The 19,344-nt window shown below is 40.6% G+C and overlaps 1 protein-coding gene across 15 annotated transcripts in view; it reads right to left on the bottom strand.

Moving 5' to 3' along the window:
- Nucleotides 1-19,344, bottom strand: part of LOC310785519 (class I histocompatibility antigen, F10 alpha chain-like) — a 370,829-nt gene that overhangs the window by 337,541 nt on the left and 13,944 nt on the right. For 3 of the 15 annotated variants that reach the window (XM_083646627.1, XM_083646618.1, XM_083646626.1), the window contains exons 9-12: nt 19,248-19,328; nt 18,542-18,577; nt 15,870-15,926; nt 15,664-15,685 (exon numbers count right to left, since the gene is read on the bottom strand). In XM_083646627.1, coding sequence (XP_083502753.1) covers nt 15,664-15,685; nt 15,870-15,926; nt 18,542-18,577; nt 19,248-19,328 — 196 coding nt within the window. Of the gene's footprint in view, nt 1-3,764; nt 8,294-11,333; nt 11,367-15,619; nt 15,686-15,869; nt 15,930-18,541; nt 18,578-19,247; nt 19,329-19,344 lie in introns of those variants that run through there. The other 12 variants (XM_083646628.1, XM_083646629.1, XM_083646630.1 and 9 more) reach the window with 12 other exon arrangements.

The raw sequence follows: 19,344 nt of genomic DNA, 5'->3' as shown, positions 1-19,344 counted from the left end.
TAATTGGACAGACCTTCACCAAGAAAAGAGGCACTAGTGAAGTGAGTGAGATCACCCATGTGTAGTCTTTTATGCTTTGTAATCATTTTAGAACAACCAAGATAAACTGATTAGCTCGTCCATTTGTGATTGAAGTAGGACTATTTGTAAAATCTGTTGTTGAACTGTTTGATCTCTGGGCTTTCATGGCCCACAAGTTTACAAACAGAAAAGGATCACTTGAACGCACCACTAGCGCGACTTCCTGATAGAAGGGGATTTTTTTTATGGCCAACACCAAGTTCACTGTAAAGCAGGATCATAATATAGGCTATACCAGCAGCAACTGAACTCACATCAATAAAATAATTCATGCCAGCTAGTTAAGAAAACAAAAGCTAAAGACAGTGACAATTATAAACCTGATTTTCAATAATTAACTCAAATTTGGATTAGCCTATTCGAAAAACGTGAATTATGTCAGTCCTCTGACTGCCAGTGGAAACCAGACGAGACGTTTATAACGTGCGTTACCACTACACTAGGCTGCATTGTATTGACAGATAGTTGGATAACTACAGTTATATTCAATTTGGGACAAAAACAGACTATAGGCTACTCATACTAAGAAAATAAACTAAAGTAGCCTATCCTGTCAACAGTCTGAAAGTTGAAGACGAAATATAGAACCAAATGCACGCCCACTTCCAGTTTAGGCATACACACCGAGACATTTCTTCGGCCATTTATTTTCCCATAGACATTTTGTAGCTAATAAAAATAAAATTTGTTTTACTTAGTCAACCCAAACAATTCAGCTAGGCTATATTTACAAACAGGAGAGACCATAGAACATTTCACTCTCAGACTAAAACGTAGGCTAAATAATTCGCGGATATATATATATTTTTTAATTATTATTTATTTATTTTATTTTAGGGAAAAGGTTCTATGGTCTCTCTTGACTCTAAATATAGCTGAATCGCTTGGTTTCACAAAGTAAAACTATTTTATAAGCATTTTATGAAATGTCTATATGGGAAAATAAATGGCACATGAAATCTCTTGGTGCTTAAGGCTAAACCGGAGGTGGGTGTGACTTGGTCTCCCTAAAGTTTAAACTGACAGGCCTAAAAAAACAAAGCCCCTCAGACAGGGAGGGAACTTTAGCTTTGGTAAACAGCCTCCGTCCTCCACACCTCCACCTGGCCAAAGTTTCCATTTAACATTAAAGTGTGAATGGGTGAATGTAGGCACATTGTAAAGCGCTTTGGATAAAAGCGCTATGTAAATGCAGTCCATTAACCATTTTACATTAGGCTACATTACATTACATCAGATTACATTACATTATTAAATTACACAGTGGTTCTCGAACCTTTTCACATGAAGGACCTCTGATTCTGTACTGACACAAATTAGACCACGGACCCCATTTGATATGATTTTGTCCCATCCAGGGTCCCCCATCTGATAAGATTTTAGCTTTTATTACAGAAAGTTTATTACATATTAGTCATACAGTAGGCTAATAGGCTATAGCCTAGTCATACACTTGGCAAAGTTTGGTGGTTTTCCCTTCACATGACTTTGGGGAGAGAAGGGTCAATAAATAATAATAATAAATACAAAAATTTGAAATATCAAAGTTATTGGACTGCTGTCTTGGAGTAATTCCTTTCTGTGACATTTTTTGGAGGATTCGGCACCCATAAAGGGTTGAGCTCGTTTTTCTGGCATTTTGATTTGTCCTTCTCAGTGAAAATATGGTGTAGCCTATGTTTCTCATGTAGGATGATTGCGGAATTGGATGTTATATCTGGAGGGGAAAATGTAAAAAATAAAAAATAAAAAGAAGGGAAGTTTAACATTACTTGGCTTGTGTTAAATGAACCTATAATTCGTCAATTATAAACGTCAGGCAGCACTTTATCTTCTGTGGAGCAATGCTGTACTGGTCAAAAGAGGTGGATAAACTAATTTCGGTAACACTTTAATACTGGTGCACACATGTGCATGAATTGATGCTTAACTCATGATGAATCCTGTATTAATGAATCAGTTCTGGTCACATGACCAACCTTTCTGCAAAGTTTCTGCAAATCCGTTCACAACTTTTTGAGATATCCTGCAGACAAACAGACGGACAAACGGGCGAAAACATGACCTCCCACGGCACCACTTTTTGACACAACAGCGGGCCTTCAGATATCATCATCATCATCATCAGTATACAAATGGGAGCTATAGGGCTCTGTCTGTCTGTTTCTCTGTCCCACTGTGATGTCATAAATCCCACTGTGACATCATCAGTGATGTCATAAATCCCACTGTGACATCATCAGTGATGTCATAAATCCCACTGTGACATCATCAGTGATGTCATAAATCCCACTGTGACATCATCAGTGATGTCATAAATCCCTCATAAATCCCACTGTGACATCATCAGTGATGTCATAAATCTGACATCATCAGTGATGCTGGTCTCATTGGCCACACAGCAGCCGAGCTGCGGGCAAGGCCGCGCAGTGTTCGAGCTGCGAATGCGAGCTGCAGGACGGGCGAAGCCGCTCAGCGGGCGAGCCTAGGAATCGAGTGCGCGTAGCGCATTAGATCCCTAGTATATATATAGACTAGAACGACCGCACCGCGGATGTATGCATCCGCCATTAGTTCATTATTGAGTCCAAATCGCCATTTGAGGCAAATTGGAAGAAATTCCGTCCAGGCGCTCCTGAGATGTTGGGTTACAGAGCTTGGAAATTGCGTGTGTGAGGTCACAGTGACCTTGAACTTTGACCTTTAACCATCAAAATCTAATCAGTTCATCCTTGAGTCCAAGTTAATGAGGCAAATTTGATGAAACGCCGTCAAAGCATTCCTGAGATATCGCGTTAACAAGCTTGAAAATGGTGTTCGAAAGCTCACAGTGACCTTGACCTTTGACCACCAAAATCTAATCAGTTCATCCTTGAGTCTAGGTCGATGTTCGAGGCAAATTTGATTAAATTCCATCAAGGCGTTCCTCAGATATTGCGCTAACGAACATCGGACTTACGGACGGACAACCTGGATCCGGATCGCTGGCGGAGGCATAAAAATGTAAGAGAGATATAGGACGAATCAGCGGGACGTCACTGCCACTCAAAAATGCGCAACCCCGCAGCAGTTAACTAGTATGAGTTGTGCCAAACAAACTTTAATATCTCAAAAACTATACATCACATCGCTTATATTTTGACATTCTGAGTGAGAGCAGAATTAGCTCAAGAGTTTGATGTATAATTATGCATGTCGTGTTAAAGTTGTGTAAACTGTCGCATTTTTTCAAATTGTAAAGCCGGCTAGAGTCAGACACTCAGACTCACGCTCACGCATAGGGTTCCATTGCCATTGCCACCCAGTGACGCGGTTTGTTTACCAAAATGCTGCTCGGCTGATCCCTCATATAGCCTATCAGTATCTGAGTAAGTAGTGGTAGTAATAATAGTATTATAGCACTATTAGAGTATAGTAGTAATAGTTATAAGAGATTAAATTTACCATTTATACTGTATTTCTGAGGCTTAGATAGACCAATTATGTCACTAATTTATATTCACTGCTACGCATATTTCTTATTTTTAGTTCTATTCATATTTTATTATCTATCTATGCAGTAAGCTATATTCTGTCTATGTGTATGTTGTTGCTGCTGAAACAGAGGAATTTGCCCCTTGGAGATTAAGTAGCTACCTAAATTCTTCAGTTCAGTTTATCAAATCAAACGTCAATCCACATGATGCAATAATTTGCTTTATTAAAACCCATGAGCATAAAATAACATACCTTATTATACAATCAGATTCCTGCTGTAATCAAATTCCTTACAATCTAAACCAGTGATTCTCAAACTTTTTTCATAAAGAACCCTCATTTAGTCCACATTAGATCCACAGACCAACATTACATTTGATGAGATTTTGTCTCTCTGACCCAAATATGAGAATATTTTCTGTTCAATTTGATTTTGTCCAAAATCATACGACTGTATTGTAGGTAGAGAGATAAAAGACAACTATGATCAAAACGATAATTCTTCTTAAATAGGCTAATGGTTTTTAAGGCAGGTTAATTTTTTTATAGTATATTATTTGGTAACCCTTTATTTTACAGGTCCATATAACTACATATGAACACCAATGTAACTGTGTAATAATTACATTCGTTCTCCTCTCAAACTCCACAATGAAAGTCAGAAAGCCCTGGTGGCTGAGTGGTTAAAGCTGCGTGCTTTGCAATCAGAAGTTCAGTGGCTCTAATCCACCCCTGGATTTTAGCAATCTCTAATTACAAATAGTGTAATTAGAGCTTACATTACATTGGTGTTCATGTCTAATTACAAATAGTTCATAGGTAACTACATGAACTATATGTAATTATACATGAACACTAATGTTATTACACAGTATCGGTATACATATGTAGTTGGACCTGTAAAATAAAGTGTTACTGTATATTCCGCATGTCCTGATATCGCCGTGTTGGTGTTATTCCCAGATATATTTTTTTTCCTAGTATGGGCTGGGATGACCACACCTGGAACTCATTTGATTGGGCGCCGCAATAATTTTTCTTATTTTAAAACATTAATGTTAGGCAAGTACAACAATTTGGTTAGGGTATGGTCGTGGTGTCGTGGTTAAAAACGAAACACCTAACCCTAATCTCAACCACATCTTTTTTACTTGGTGCATGTTTTCAGGAAGTCTTCTTCCGAACAAGCAGTTTCGTGGCGACCAATCAAATGAGTTTGGGGCGTGGTCATCCTGGCCCATACTAGGAAGAAAATATGGTCTGGGAACACCACCAACACTGCAATATCAGGACGTGCCATTTGCTACACAGGCAATTCAAAGTACTTGAGATAAGATAGATTAAAAAAGCGCATGTCAAACCAAAAAGATTACAATAAAAATATAAAGCTCATGTAAAAGAACAATAAGCAAAATCCATGACATTAGAAGAATCAAATCAAGTAAAATAGACAGATATATACCCCTCTAAGGAAACAAGTGGTGTTACTTTTATTTCCATCGCACTTTAGTGAGTGAATCCAACAATTCATCCATTTGCTGGAGACCACCTGGAACCCCCCATTTGCTGGGGACCACCTGGAACCCCCTCAAGGAGCCCTGGTGGTCCCTGGACCCCACTTTGAGAACCACACACATCTAAAACATGACTTAGGTCATGTATGGTTCAAGCTCAACATCACAGAAAAAGAAGGCACATATTTCCTTGAAGGCTTTAAACAGTAAGTAAACAGAATTAAACAGTAAAACAAAAACTATCAACATAAATCTTATATACTATACAAACACAAATGTATGAGACTAAGATCTTTTCCCTATTGTCTGTGGGTATTTGTTGCTTTCACACATTAATCAACGAACTGGCGTGCTCAACCCAACGTTTTAAAGAAGGTTACTGGGTGCCGATCCAAAAATCTCAAAAATTAAATCAAAAACAGCACTCACAGATGTCTGTCGTTTCAGCCTCACAGGCTTTCCTCAGCGTTCCTCGCTGAGGAAAGCCTGTGAGGCTGAATCGCGTCCGTTGTACTATACTGCTGCTGTGCGCATTAAAAGTTTAAACTTTATAGACATCTGTGAGTGCTGTTTTTGATTTAATTTTTAATGCTTTCACACATTAAAACCATTTTGATTGGCTCCTGACTAGAGGAGGGGGAATCTCCCCCAATCACAAGTGACCACCAGACCACACGTGGGCGGGTGTTTCATTGTGTGGATCATTTAAACGCAATTCAATTGTATCGTCAAACCCAAAAAGGGAGAACTTATTAATATTTGATCTCTCATAATAGTCATATCTGTCAGGCATCTTTAACAAAAGTTAAATTACGATTGCACAATTTCAAAACATTTCAAACATGTCTACAGTCCTACATCAACAAGTCATTTAGAAAAAGATCACTTTTAGCTCAATAAGATCAGGATGAGAAGAATCATGAGCAAAATCACACATCTGCTCAAATATTACACTTTCTTTCCCTCATTTATAATTGTTCTATTCACATAGTTTAGATACAGTAGATATGTATTGTTTGTTTTGTCTCAGTTTACTGACAGTGCTTACTGAGCTCACTGGACTTGGCAGCACAGCACTGACAGTGCCTGACATGACTATGAGGACGTCCTCCTGCTCCAGTGGAAACACACAGGAGAGCAATGTCTCCAGAGCTCATCAATCACTTCAATATCCAATGTAAGCATGGCCTAGAAAGTGTAATATTGTTGCTGAATGATACTGATCAAACTTAATCACATCTAGGTTGCCCAGGTTTGAGCTCTATATACTATACACACATATGTACATGCACACACACACACAGCATCCCGTTTTTAACAGGATGTAAATCAGGTAACCCTAAGAATGCAATCAGCTGCAATTGTACAATATAAAAAAAATATTAAATTGTTTTTCAATAAAAAGTCTCATAATAGATTGGATTTATATATTGCTTTAAGGCACCCAAAGCGCTTTAAATGGAAATAGTAAATGTACTGCATTTATATTGCGCTTTTATCCAAAGCGCTTTACAATGTGCCTACATTCACCCATTCACACACCGAAGGCGGCAAGCTGCCACGCAGGGAGCTGGCACAGCCATAGGGAGCAATTCGGGGTTCAGTGTCTTGCCCAAGGACACTTCGACATGCGAACTGGAAGAGCCGGGGATCGAACCACCAACCTTCTGATTAGTGGACTACCCGCTCTACCTCCTGAGCCACACCCGTCCCTTTACATATCAGTGTGTGTGTGTGTGTGTGTATGAGGAACTCAACTCATCCACCACAGATGTGTCGCAGCCACCTGGGTGATGCACGGCAGCCAGAACGCTCACCACACATCAGATCAGCATCACGGTGGAGAGTTGAGAACTGAATGAACCAATTAAGTAATGAGGGATTATTAGGTGGCCATGATAAAAAGAAGGCCTGTGTGGAAATTTAGCCAGGGCATCAGGGTTACACTCCAAAGGGCACCGGGGTTACACCCCTACTCTTGCAAAGAGTCTTGATGGGGTCTTTAGTGACCACAGAGTCAGGACCTCAGTTTAACGTCTCATCTGAAGGACGGTGCTCACTCACAGGACAGAGTAACTGTCTCTGCCCTGGGGCATTGGGGAGACTATTCATGAGACCAGAGGGAAGAGCACCTCCTACTGGTCTGACTACAGCCAGACCGGCTTAGCTTCCATAGCAAGCCAGTGATGTGACATGTTTATTATTATTGTATTATTTATTATTATTACCGTATGTATGTTTATTATTATTATGTTGAATTATTTTCTTTTGGGAGATTAAACTTTAAGTTATTGCATTTTCAAAAACGCACCCTTTCTTTTACAGTCAGTTTCAGACTAACTCTGGTAAACACCTCACAATGGCTGATTGGTTGCTGCTGCTGTCGGCCAATCAAGGTCCAGTATTGTGAGGACTTGGGTCTTCAAATTCATTCTGTTTAACTAATTTAACTTTCATCAAAATTGAATCATCATGGGACAAAGGAATACTGGGAGTTTTGGGGGAAACTGGCCAGTTGGTCAACTTGCCTGTACATAGACATAAAACATGGACACCAAAATCAGCCCACTATATTAAGTGACTGTATGCTATTAGCATTATCCATACTTTTAATGCCAAATTAATAGCATTTATTATTACATGGCCAATAAATATGAAGTATCACTAATTCAAAACAGATGACTATTGCCAGGTTTATTTTTGGAACTATTTCAGGTGAGAAACCACATCCACTGAGCAGTGATTTTGAGCTGTACACAGTGAGTCTCCCATCAGCCACTACCTTCACTTCCAAAATTTTTTTCTTTTTTTAATCAGGGACAGTGCACATTAATCAACATCAATATCAATGTAAATGTGCCAGGGTTAGCTTAAGAGCTAATTTGCACCTGTAGTCCCTGAGCAGGAAACAGGGAAAGTAGTCCCTGCTACTTCAGTAGTATTTTATATCATTTTATGTAAAAATCTCCTACATGAAGCTGGATGATTTTGGTGTCTATGTTCTCACACTGATCAACAGGCCAATCTCCCAAAGTCTTTACACCGAAGAACACTGCTTTAAATTCTAATATAGGCACAGGTCAGCAGCAGCACTGCTTGTTTTCAGACGGCTCAGCTCAGCTTGGTGTTCTCAGATGGAGATGATGTTATTTTGGAGACAGTTCAGACCATCTCCACCTCCACTGTTCCGTTCTGCTTGTGGTCAGAGGCTGTTTCGGGGCCTGCAGGGGGACAAAGGCATTATTTTCCACATACACACTGGAAACATTAAAATAACTATCTGCCAACTATAAGAATGAGAAGTGTCCGTTTGTGAGTGAGTGAGCAGAGTGTAAAGAGCACCCGTGTGGATGACCTGACGGAGACAGATTTTTTAATTAGGTAATTGCCCTAATTACCTAATGATGTGATGACACTCAAGCAATGATGCCATCAGTGATGTTATCAGTGATGATGTCATCAGTGATGTCATCCTTCCTGGGTGAGCAGACTGGGTCGGTTTAATGCTGCATTCAAGTGGGCTCGTGTTTATAAATACATAAATCCACCTGAACGGCCCCCTCATGTGTTCACGACTTGGTATGTGGAATCTTTCTGAAAGCTTCAAAGCTCACGACTTGTGACGTGTCTGTGACGTTTTCACAAAATGGATGGAAAGTAAATAGACATTTTTAGCTGTATAGATCTTTTCATAGTTATTTTATATGTCTGAGGAACAAACATGTTGATATTCTCAACAGTCTCATCTTGTTTCCTCGGTCATCATGCCTTTGCATTTCCTGCATTAACGTAGTTAGTCGCTCGCTAGCTAGTGGTAGCTACATTGTTAGCCTCGGTGGCTTCTAACCGCGCATGTTCACGACATGACCACTTGAATGCCAACCATACGATAGATCGGCAATACGTCATTTTGTAGGCGGCGCATGGTCTCGCCCCCTTTTAGGGGGAAAACACAAGAAAGACCCATAGAAAAATAACCAAATTAATCTAGATTATTAATGACACAAAGACACCATGATGACATGACAACAACTCGACCGACCACAGAATGCGCAAGATACATGGTAGATATGACTTTGACCCATCTAAAATCATGTGACTCATGACCCGTCTCTGACCTGGTTCTGGTGTCGCCTGTTGCTAATTTAGCCTTCCTACATTAAATGCTGTTGTAGTGGAGCCCAGCGTCGTTGTAGGCTACTTGGCTCGGGGCTGTAATGTAAATATGTGACATGAGTCACGTGATTTTAGATGGGTCAAAGTAATATTTCCGTTGTATCTCTTTTCCTTAAAAAAACAGCGATTCTCTGCATTTTGGATTAATATTTCATCTCCTGGTGAGTACCCGAAGCACAACATGTATTTTGGCACTGTGAGATGTGTGTTTTTGGTGATTTTGAACAGCTGTACCATTAGCCTCCATTCTATGGCGATACTAATGGCCCATTTCCACCGCTGGTATCAGCACGGCCCCGCCCAGCTCGTCTCGCTTTTTTGTCTCATTCCACCGATCAAAAACGGGTTGAGCCCGGGTTGAGTCGTGCTAGTTTTGGTCCCTGCTTTGTTGAGGTTCCAGCGCTGTGGACCCGGTACCATACGGTGACGTGAAAACACTGCAGACGACTGATTGGTCAGGCAGAATCCTGTTTACTGTATCTACTGTCAATGCTGGATACCAGTTTAGTGGGGCTTACCTTCTCTTTTGTTATTTCCATCAGTCTTTTGTGTTGCTGCCTTCGGCTCTGGTGAAATAAAATCGATCTCCTTGCTCAGCTTTAAAGGTCCCAATTCGTGCAGCTGTAACCTCTTAAAAACGTGTGTCTCTGGTCCATAAAACATGATTCTGGATTAATCTGTTGAAAATATAGCAACCCCGTTTGTTGTGACGGAGTTCTCACTTCCTCATCTCGTCGCTTCCCAAGAATGGCCTGTTTCTATAATATATTCAGAACTAACAGTTCCCATTGGCCGCTGAGGGAGAGCCCGCCCCAGGCTCCCAGCGGCCAATCAGATTAGCGTCTGTGGACCAGCACGCTAGGTTGCGAGTTATCGTTAACATAACGGTACTACGCTAAAGAGGACATCTCAAAATGCCTAGACTTACCGAATGCACCTCTGCAGTTGCTGGATCACGTACAGTTGGCGTCGCTCCAGCTAGAAGTGTTAATTTTGTGGCTATAGACTAAATGGTGCAGGTAGCTTGTGTGAGAGAGACCCGCGCAGTATGCAGGAGAAAGCTAGTGACGTCCCAATTCCCCCAGATTCCCCTCTGGGCAAACGAAGCGTTTGGGGGTGTGGCTTGGAGGAGACTGCAGAGGGACGCTGGATAGGGACAAATCCAACTGTGGCAGTTCTGAGCGTGTGACCACTCATTACAGGGAGGGCTGACAGCAGTATATATGCATTTACAAGTAAAAACAGCTTTTGCACGGAATGGGACCTTTAACATGACGGTGGTTTTCAATTGTTTTGAGAGAGAAAAAGTCCGCTCCTCGGGAAGCCCTTTGTTGTTGTGTGCTGCGTCGGCTCCGCTAGGCCGGAGGCGGGGGTTTAGTGAAGCCGCGGTCTTGCCTGGTGAGAGGCCGCCGGGGTAGAGGCTTCCCTTCTCCCCGTAGCGTACTCCCATCCCCCGCGCAGTGCATGCATGTGAGTTTGAGTAACAACAAAGTTATATCCATTCTCCTAGCCGATTGTCACATTTGCCCATGTACACTGTAGGTCATTTAGAGGCACCAGTATTTCATAACCAGTTTTAAAAGTTCCGTGTATGGATTTAATTTTAACGTTATACGTTATAGGCTACTTCGGCTATGGGCGGAGGGCAGATATGCGGTCGCTATGACGACCAGGTGTGGGCGGAGGCGAGTAAACTTGCTATGGAAACAGAGTCTATATCAAGTAGAGCCGAGTAAGACCAGGTCGAGTAGAGCTGTACTGTGCTGGTATATGTGGTGGAAATGAGCCATAACTTGATGACTGTAGCTCACTGTAGACGGTAAAGGCATTGTGTATCGTGGTTATGTATGGGGGTTATGGCAAATGAGCGAAACTCCCGAAAAGTTGCCGTATCCCTTTAGCTAAAATACAGAGGTTACAGCCTGTCAAAGTGTTCATTCCTCAGGCAAAAGCTTCAGGCACCAGTTATTCCATAAAAGGACCATCAGTTATTTTAATGTCATGTACTGTACTTCACATGCTGTAGTTATGAATGAATGGATAAAAATAGCAGTTGAAGTAGGACACAGGTAGAAATGCTGTTACCCGTTAGTGGAACCTTCTCGTCCTTTCCTTCCCCTGTGAATCAAACAAACAAACTTTAGTGCTTTGATTTTACTCAATCTACACAGTGCAGTCCATAAGTATTTGATTTTAGTCTATCTACACAGTGCAGTCCATAAGTATTTGATTTTAGTCTATCTACACAATGCAGTCCATAAGTATTTGATTTTACTCTATCTACACAGTGCAGTCCATAAGTATTTGATTTTAGTCTATCTACAACACAATGCAGTCCATAAGTATTTGATTTTAGTCTATCTACAGTGCAGTCCATAAGTATTTGATTTTAGTCTATCTACACAGTGCAGTCCATAAGTATTTGATTTTAGTCTATCTACACAGTGCAGTCCATAAGTATTTGATTTTAGTCTATCTAAAACACAGTGCAGTCCATAAGTATTTGATTTTAGTCTATCTACACAGTGCAGTCCATAAGTATTTGATTTTAGTCTATCTACACAGTGCAGTCCATAAGTATTTGATTTTACTCTACACAGTGCAGTCCATAAGTATTTGATTTTAGTCTATCTACACAGTGCAGTCCATAGGTATTTGATGTTACTCATCTACACAGTGCAGTCCATAAGTATTTTATTTGACTCTATCTACACAGTGCAGTCCATAAGTATTTGATTTTACTCTATCTACACAGTGCAGTCCATAAGTATTTGATTTTACTCTATCTACACAGTGCAGTCCATAAGTATTTGATTTTACTCTACACAGTGCAGTCCATAAGTATTTGATTTTAGTCTATCTACACAGTGCAGTCCATAAGTATTTGATTTTAGTCTATCTACACAGTGCAGTCCATAAGTATTTGATTTTAGTCTATCTACACAGTGCAGTCCATAAGTATTTGATTTTAGTCTATCTACACAATGCAGTCCATAAGTATTTGATTTTACTCTATCTACACAGTGCAGTCCATAAGTATTTGATTTTAGTCTATCTACAACACAATGCAGTCCATAAGTATTTGATTTTAGTCTATCTACAGTGCAGTCCATAAGTATTTGATTTTAGTCTATCTACACAGTGCAGTCCATAAGTATTTGATTTTAGTCTATCTACACAGTGCAGTCCATAAGTATTTGATTTTAGTCTATCTAAAACACAGTGCAGTCCATAAGTATTTGATTTTAGTCTATCTACACAGTGCAGTCCATAAGTATTTGATTTTAGTCTATCTACACAGTGCAGTCCATAAGTATTTGATTTTACTCTACACAGTGCAGTCCATAAGTATTTGATTTTAGTCTATCTACACAGTGCAGTCCATAGGTATTTGATGTTACTCATCTACACAGTGCAGTCCATAAGTATTTTATTTGACTCTATCTACACAGTGCAGTCCATAAGTATTTGATTTTACTCTATCTACACAGTGCAGTCCATAAGTATTTGATTTTACTCTATCTACACAGTGCAGTCCATAAGTATTTGATTTTACTCTACACAGTGCAGTCCATAAGTATTTGATTTTAGTCTATCTACACAGTGCAGTCCATAAGTATTTGATTTTAGTCTATCTACACAGTGCAGTCCATAAGTATTTGATTTTAGTCTATCTAAAACACAGTGCAGTCCATAAGTATTTGATTTTAGTCTATCTACAACACAGTGCAGTCCATAAGTATTTGATTTTAGTCTATCTACACAGTGCAGTCCATAAGTATTTGATTTTAGTCTATCTACACAGTGCAGTCCATAAGTATTTGATTTTACTCTACACAGTGCAGTCCATAAGTATTTGATTTTAGTCTATCTACACAGTGCAGTCCATAGGTATTTGATGTTACTCATCTACACAGTGCAGTCCATAAGTATTTTATTTGACTCTATCTACACAGTGCAGTCCATAAGTATTTGATTTTACTCTATCTACACAGTGCAGTCCATAAGTATTTGATTTTACTCTATCTACACAGTGCAGTCCATAAGTATTTGATTTTACTCTACACAGTGCAGTCCATAAGTATTTGATTTTAGTCTATCTACACAGTGCAGTCCATAGGTATTTGATGTTACTCATCTACACAGTGCAGTCCATAAGTATTTTATTTGACTCTATCTACACAGTGCAGTCCATAAGTATTTGATTTTACTCTATCTACACAGTGCAGTCCATAAGTATTTGATTTTACTCTATCTACACAGTGCAGTCCATAAGTATTTGATTTTACTCTATTTACACAGTGCAGTCCATAAGTATTTGATTTTAGTCTATCTACACAGTGCAGTCCATAAGTATTTGATTTTAGTCTATCTACACAGTGCAGTCCAAGTATTTGGACAGTGGCACATTTTCTGTTGTTTTGGCTCGGTACTCCAGGACACTGGATATTAAATTAAACAATGTCAGCTCATGACTGACAGCTTTTAGTTGATTTACATTCAGATCAGGTGACCTGTGTAGGAAGTGACGAAAGCCCTTTGTATACATAATGCCCCATTTTAAAGGAGCAAAAGTAATTAACACAAAGTTAACTATAGTTATCATGAAATTGTAATATTTGGTTGCATATATTTTCTGATCAATGACTGGCTGAAGTCTGGAACCCACAGACTTCAGATGATACTCTGCCAGGCCTGTACTGCAGCCATCTTGTTTCGGGTGCTTTTTGCCTTCATTCTGCTCTTCAGAAAGCTAAAAGCTCATTCTCATTGTGCTCTGGTGATTGACTTGGACAGTCAAGAACTGTCCTGCTGCATGGTGAAGCATCGTCCATTTTGTTTTGATGCGTTCACTTGGATCCGAGTAGACGAGATGTTCACTTGGATCTGAGCAGACAAGATGTTTCTGTATACATCCTGCTGCTGCCGCCGGCACTGACATCAACAACAATAATTTTGTGGAAGCAAAACTCCTGCTTGAGAGTCTGCTGTCTAACTCCCTGTGGGACATGTGACCAAAAGTGAGCCAGGTTCAGTGGAGTGGAGTCATACATGTCCAAGTCATAACACCACCTCCACCATGTTTGACAGATGAGGTGGTATGCATGGATCATGAGCTGTTCCTTTTTGCTCCACATGTTCCTCTCTCCATCACTCTGGTACTGGTTGATCTTTGTCTCATCTGTCCATCAAACCTTTTTTCCATCTAGCCTACTTTTTTGCAAACTGTAACCTAGCCATTCTATCCTTGAGGCTTACCAGGGGACACATCTACATCATTGTAGAACTAACCCAATCAACTGCTCCAGCCCACCAATCATCAGATAACTCACTACCTATTTCCTCCTCCCAGGCTGATTTAGCTTTCACAACATATTTGTTATTAAATGACATCATGGAGGAGTGAATCTGAAAAATAAGTGATCTCTGATCAAGTGAAAGATGAAGTAATTCCTCCCAAGGAAGCAGAGTTGGGAAAGAAGGGAAAGAGCGGAACTGAGAGGTTACACAGCGACGTATCTGAAAATATCTGAAGAGATGTGAACGTGGCAAGTCAAATTTACTTGAAAGGGATAGAAAAGTAGGAAATATGTTATCCTGATATAAATCACAAAGGGAGATGATTCCTTTGAATTTCCATAAAGAAAAGGGAGAGTCTAAAGAAGCAGGAAACAGACCTAAAGTTGAGGCAGAAGAGAAATTGAAATGACGTCAGAATTGATACCAAATTTTAAGAGAGGACAACTGTGTTTTTGTATAATGAGAGAGAGACATTGAAGGAACATAAAAGGGCAGAAAGAGATGTAGATGAAGCACATGATTTGGTCTCAGGGCGTGTTCGCTGAATGGAACCAAAATATTAACTTATGAGAATTACTGTAGCTGCCCAATAATAGTATAAGAAGTTTGGAAGCACAAGGCCACCAGCCAATTTGCATTCCTGTAGAGCAGAACTACTAATTCTCGGATGTTTACCAGACAAGATAAAAGTAGAAATCAACTTATTTAAAGACTGAAAAAATTACTTTGATAGAAACAATGGAATTGATTGGAATAAGTACATAAACTTTGGTAAAACAGTCATTTTAATAGTGTTTATTCTGCCGGTTAAAGTTGGAGGCAAAGTGTTCCATCTCTGAAAGTCAGATATGGTTTGAGACATTAGGGGGGTGAAAGTAGCAGATAGAAGCACAGAAAAAGACAGAGTGATGTTTACTCCAAGATATTTGAACCCTGATTGAGAAAGGTGAAAAGGTGTGATGAGTTCATTAGGAAGCACGACGCTGGTCTTTGATGATGTCACACTACAAGACTAAAGACGGACCAAATCATTTTATTTCTTTCATGTAGCCCGGCATAAGAGTTCACACCTGAGTCATCGCTGACAGAGCGACTGCTGCCAGAGGCATTGCTGTCAGTGGCACTGACGTGTGCTCCTATGAAGAAACAGTTTCACAGTAATTAACAGGTGGAAACATTTGCTGACTGTTACACTCAGAGGATCGAGCACAAACCCTCTGCTTTCACTCATCTGCAAATAACATCACATATGTGTTTTTACGGTGCCATTAAAGAGTATTACAATGAAATAATTTCAGAGCTGAGAAATTGTGAACTCACCAGAGTCACTGCTGGTCCTGCTGGATTTGTCAGCGTCTTTGTCCGCATTGTCATTTGCTGCTATGAAGAAACAGTTCAAACACAAATGAACAGCTGGACACATTTGCTCAGTGTTACACTTACAGGACTAAGCAGAGAGCCTTTGCTTTCACCCATCTGCAAATAACCTGTCAAGATATAAAGATTTATATCATCAATTAAAATGCTATGTCTCTTTTTTCACTTTGGAAACAAACAAACACAACATATCTGAAGTCCATTCAGTATAGCTAAAATACAGAGGTTACAGCCTGTCAAAGTGTAACTTTTTTTTAAAGGCAAAAACTTAATTAACTCATTGAGTGCCAGCCACTTTTGGAGAACGGACGCTCCCAGTGCCAGAGTTTCAGAGCTTTTTTCAGTGATTTCTCGAGGCCCACAGAATATTGTGTGATATTACTATGTAAACAATGAACACGCAAAAAGAACGATTAGACTCTTTTCTATCATCAGCAAAAACAGGTTTATTGATATCATTTTCCGTTCTTCAGTTATCAGCCGGAGAAGATAGCTTGATTTAACAAAAAAGAGCAGTTTTTTTCTAGAAGCTGAGATAATGGCCCTTTTGTGAAATTAAACATTTCAAACACATCACTGACTCTGAAGCTAATTTTCTGATGTAGTCACACCTCAAAAATAATTTCCTTCAATAAAACAGTGAGGCCAGGGAATTTTGTTTGGCAGAATAATATTTTTAGCTGCAACCATATATATATGGTTATTTTAGCTGGCCCCTGCGTGCGCTGCTGGTTGCAGCTTCTTGCTGCTGGTGGGCATCGGATATTCTGGCTTGCGTTTGCCAACCCTGTCCTGCTGCCTGGGTCTGTCTGGGTGTTGTGTGGCTGTGTGCTGCTCTGCACCCCCCCCCCGCCCCGCCCCGCCTCGCCTCGCCTCAACTGCACACTCCTCCCTGTATGGGAGGTGGCTCTCTGCTGAGTTTGCTCTGACTGCACTGTGAAGGGTGGGCGACATCCAGCTTTTTCCGCGTGTGTTTGTCACCGGCTACTACTGTATGCTTCCAGTTGAGAATAATAACGATGATCATGCGAATGGGCTGTCGCAGCAGTGGAGGAGCTCAATTGTGGGAGCAGATTGGCTGCTGCCTGTTGCAGGCACATCTAACGTTAAAACGCTTCATGCATATCGATGCATACGGATGCGATGCGATTTCCGTTTCCCCAACGACTTATTCTCTGTTTTTCTCTGCCTTTCTGTTAACCTGGAGAGCACTGTCGCCACCTAAGGGTTCTGTAAAATAGGTTATAGACCTCCAATAGCTACAATAGTTGTACAGGAGCTGCGGAAGGCTTTGATCGACGTCCCACCGTCAAAAAACGCATTGGACGTCGAAAGACGTCCGTGGCACTCTACGTCACTATTTAATTGGACGTCGAAAGACGTCCATGGCACTCAATGAGTTAATTAACTCAGTTAATTTGTGCAAGTTTGTGTCATATTATTAAAGGGATAGTTCGGTTTGTTTGAAGTGGGGTCCTATCAGCTAGTTCGATACACTAACTGGAGTAGGTACAGTGGTCTGCAGGCTGGGCGCAGTGTGTAACGAGACCCGGCACTCAGAGCAGCAGCCTAACCAGCTTTTTCTCTGTAAGTACGTGGGGTCAACAACTAAAACATAATTTAGCCACCTAAAACAACGCCCACCTAAACAAATTGATATCTGTGTACATGCACGCTCTATTTTGACAATTTTCAGCGCTTTACTTTTCCGCCAAACAGCAGTTTCATTTGGCACTGCTTTTTCTCCCAACCGTACAACTACCGTATTCCTCCGCTAAAAGCCAGCACAGAGCACAGAGCCGCGGTTTACAAAACAGGAAGGCTTAGAAGAGAGACAAAACACTGACTTACTTTAGAGACAACAAGTCACCTGGCCTCTCTGGTCTGGGACGTTTTCCACAATTTATCCTGGGAATGGTGAAAAAGGTCTGCAGGGCACCCCTGCATTTAGGCAGCAGGCGCATCTCTCTGCCTGTTCACTCTCTGCAAAAGTTCCTCTTCTGTATTCTCTCTGGTTCATAATTGTATCCTCTTGTTGTCACCAAGGTGAATGGCATATCATCCTCGCTATCAAAATCACTCATATTTTCGTTTGTGTATTCTATTTGTTGTGTCTTCACTAACAAACCGGGAGAAATAAAATAACCCAAAATGACAGCTGATCTGCGGAGTAATCCAGTGCTGCGGCTCTGTGCAGGCTTTTAGCGGAGGAATACGGTAGTTGTATGGTTGGGAGAAAAAGCAGTGCCGAATGAAACTGCTGTTTGGCGGAAAAGTAAAGCGCTGAAAATTGTCAAAATAGAGCGTGCATGTACACAGATATCGATTTGTTTAGGTGGGTGTTGTTTTAGGTACCGTAGCTAAATTACGTTTTAGTTGTTGACCCCACGTACTTACAGAGAAAAAGCTGGTTTGGCTGCTGCTCTGAGTGTCGGCTCTCGTTACACTGTACCTAATTAAGTTAGTGTATCGAACTAGCTGATAGGACCCCACTTCAAACAAACCCAACTATCCCTTTAAAGTGGTAGACTTTTCATTTGGGAATTCTTCACATGCTGGGGTTGTAAATGAATGGATAAAATTAGCAAGTAGAACACAGGTAGAAATGATGTTACCAATTAGTTTGCTCGTCTCGCCTGGGCCGCCTGTCACTGTGAATCAATCAAACAAACAAACAAACAAACAAACAAACAAACAAACAGATGTTAGTCTACAGGAGGTATCATCTATTAATCCATCAATCTGGCTTTCTGCCCAGAACAGTGATATAAATTGGTCACAAAAAAAATACCCTGCAGTGATCAAGTTGGCAGGTAGTTACTATATGACAGACAGGCACAGTGGACATCAAACCCCCGACACACACACACACACACACACACACACACACACACACACACACACACACACACACACACACACACACACACACACACACACACACACAAACTTAGACTGAAAAAATGACTTTGATAGAAACAATGGAATTGAATGGAATAAATACATAAACTTTGGTAAAACAGTAATTTTAATAGTGTTTATTCTGCCGGTTAAAGTCAGAGGCAAACTGTTCCATCTCTGAAAGTCAGATATGGTTTGAGACATTAGGGGGGTGAAATTAGCAGATAGAAGCACAGAAAAAGACAGAGTGATGTTTACTCCAAGATATTTGAACCCTGATTGAGAAAGGTGAAAGGGCGTGATGAGTTCATTAGGAAGCACAACGCTGGTCTTTGATGATGTCACACTACAAGACTAAAGATGGACCAAATCATTTTATTATCGGGCTGAATTCATGTAGCCCGGCATAAGAGTTCACACCTGAGTCATCGCTGACAGAGCGACTGCTGCCAGAGGAAGTGCTGTCAGTGGAATTGCTGCCAGGGGCACTGACGGGTAATCCTAATGGAGAAACAGT

The sequence above is a fragment of the Poromitra crassiceps genome (genome assembly GCF_964638095.1).
Source record: "Poromitra crassiceps genome assembly, chromosome: 11".
NCBI lineage: Eukaryota > Metazoa > Chordata > Actinopteri > Beryciformes > Melamphaidae > Poromitra > Poromitra crassiceps.
The sequence above is the reverse complement of the archived record's forward strand: the minus strand, read 5'-3'. Positions and strand labels throughout refer to the sequence as shown.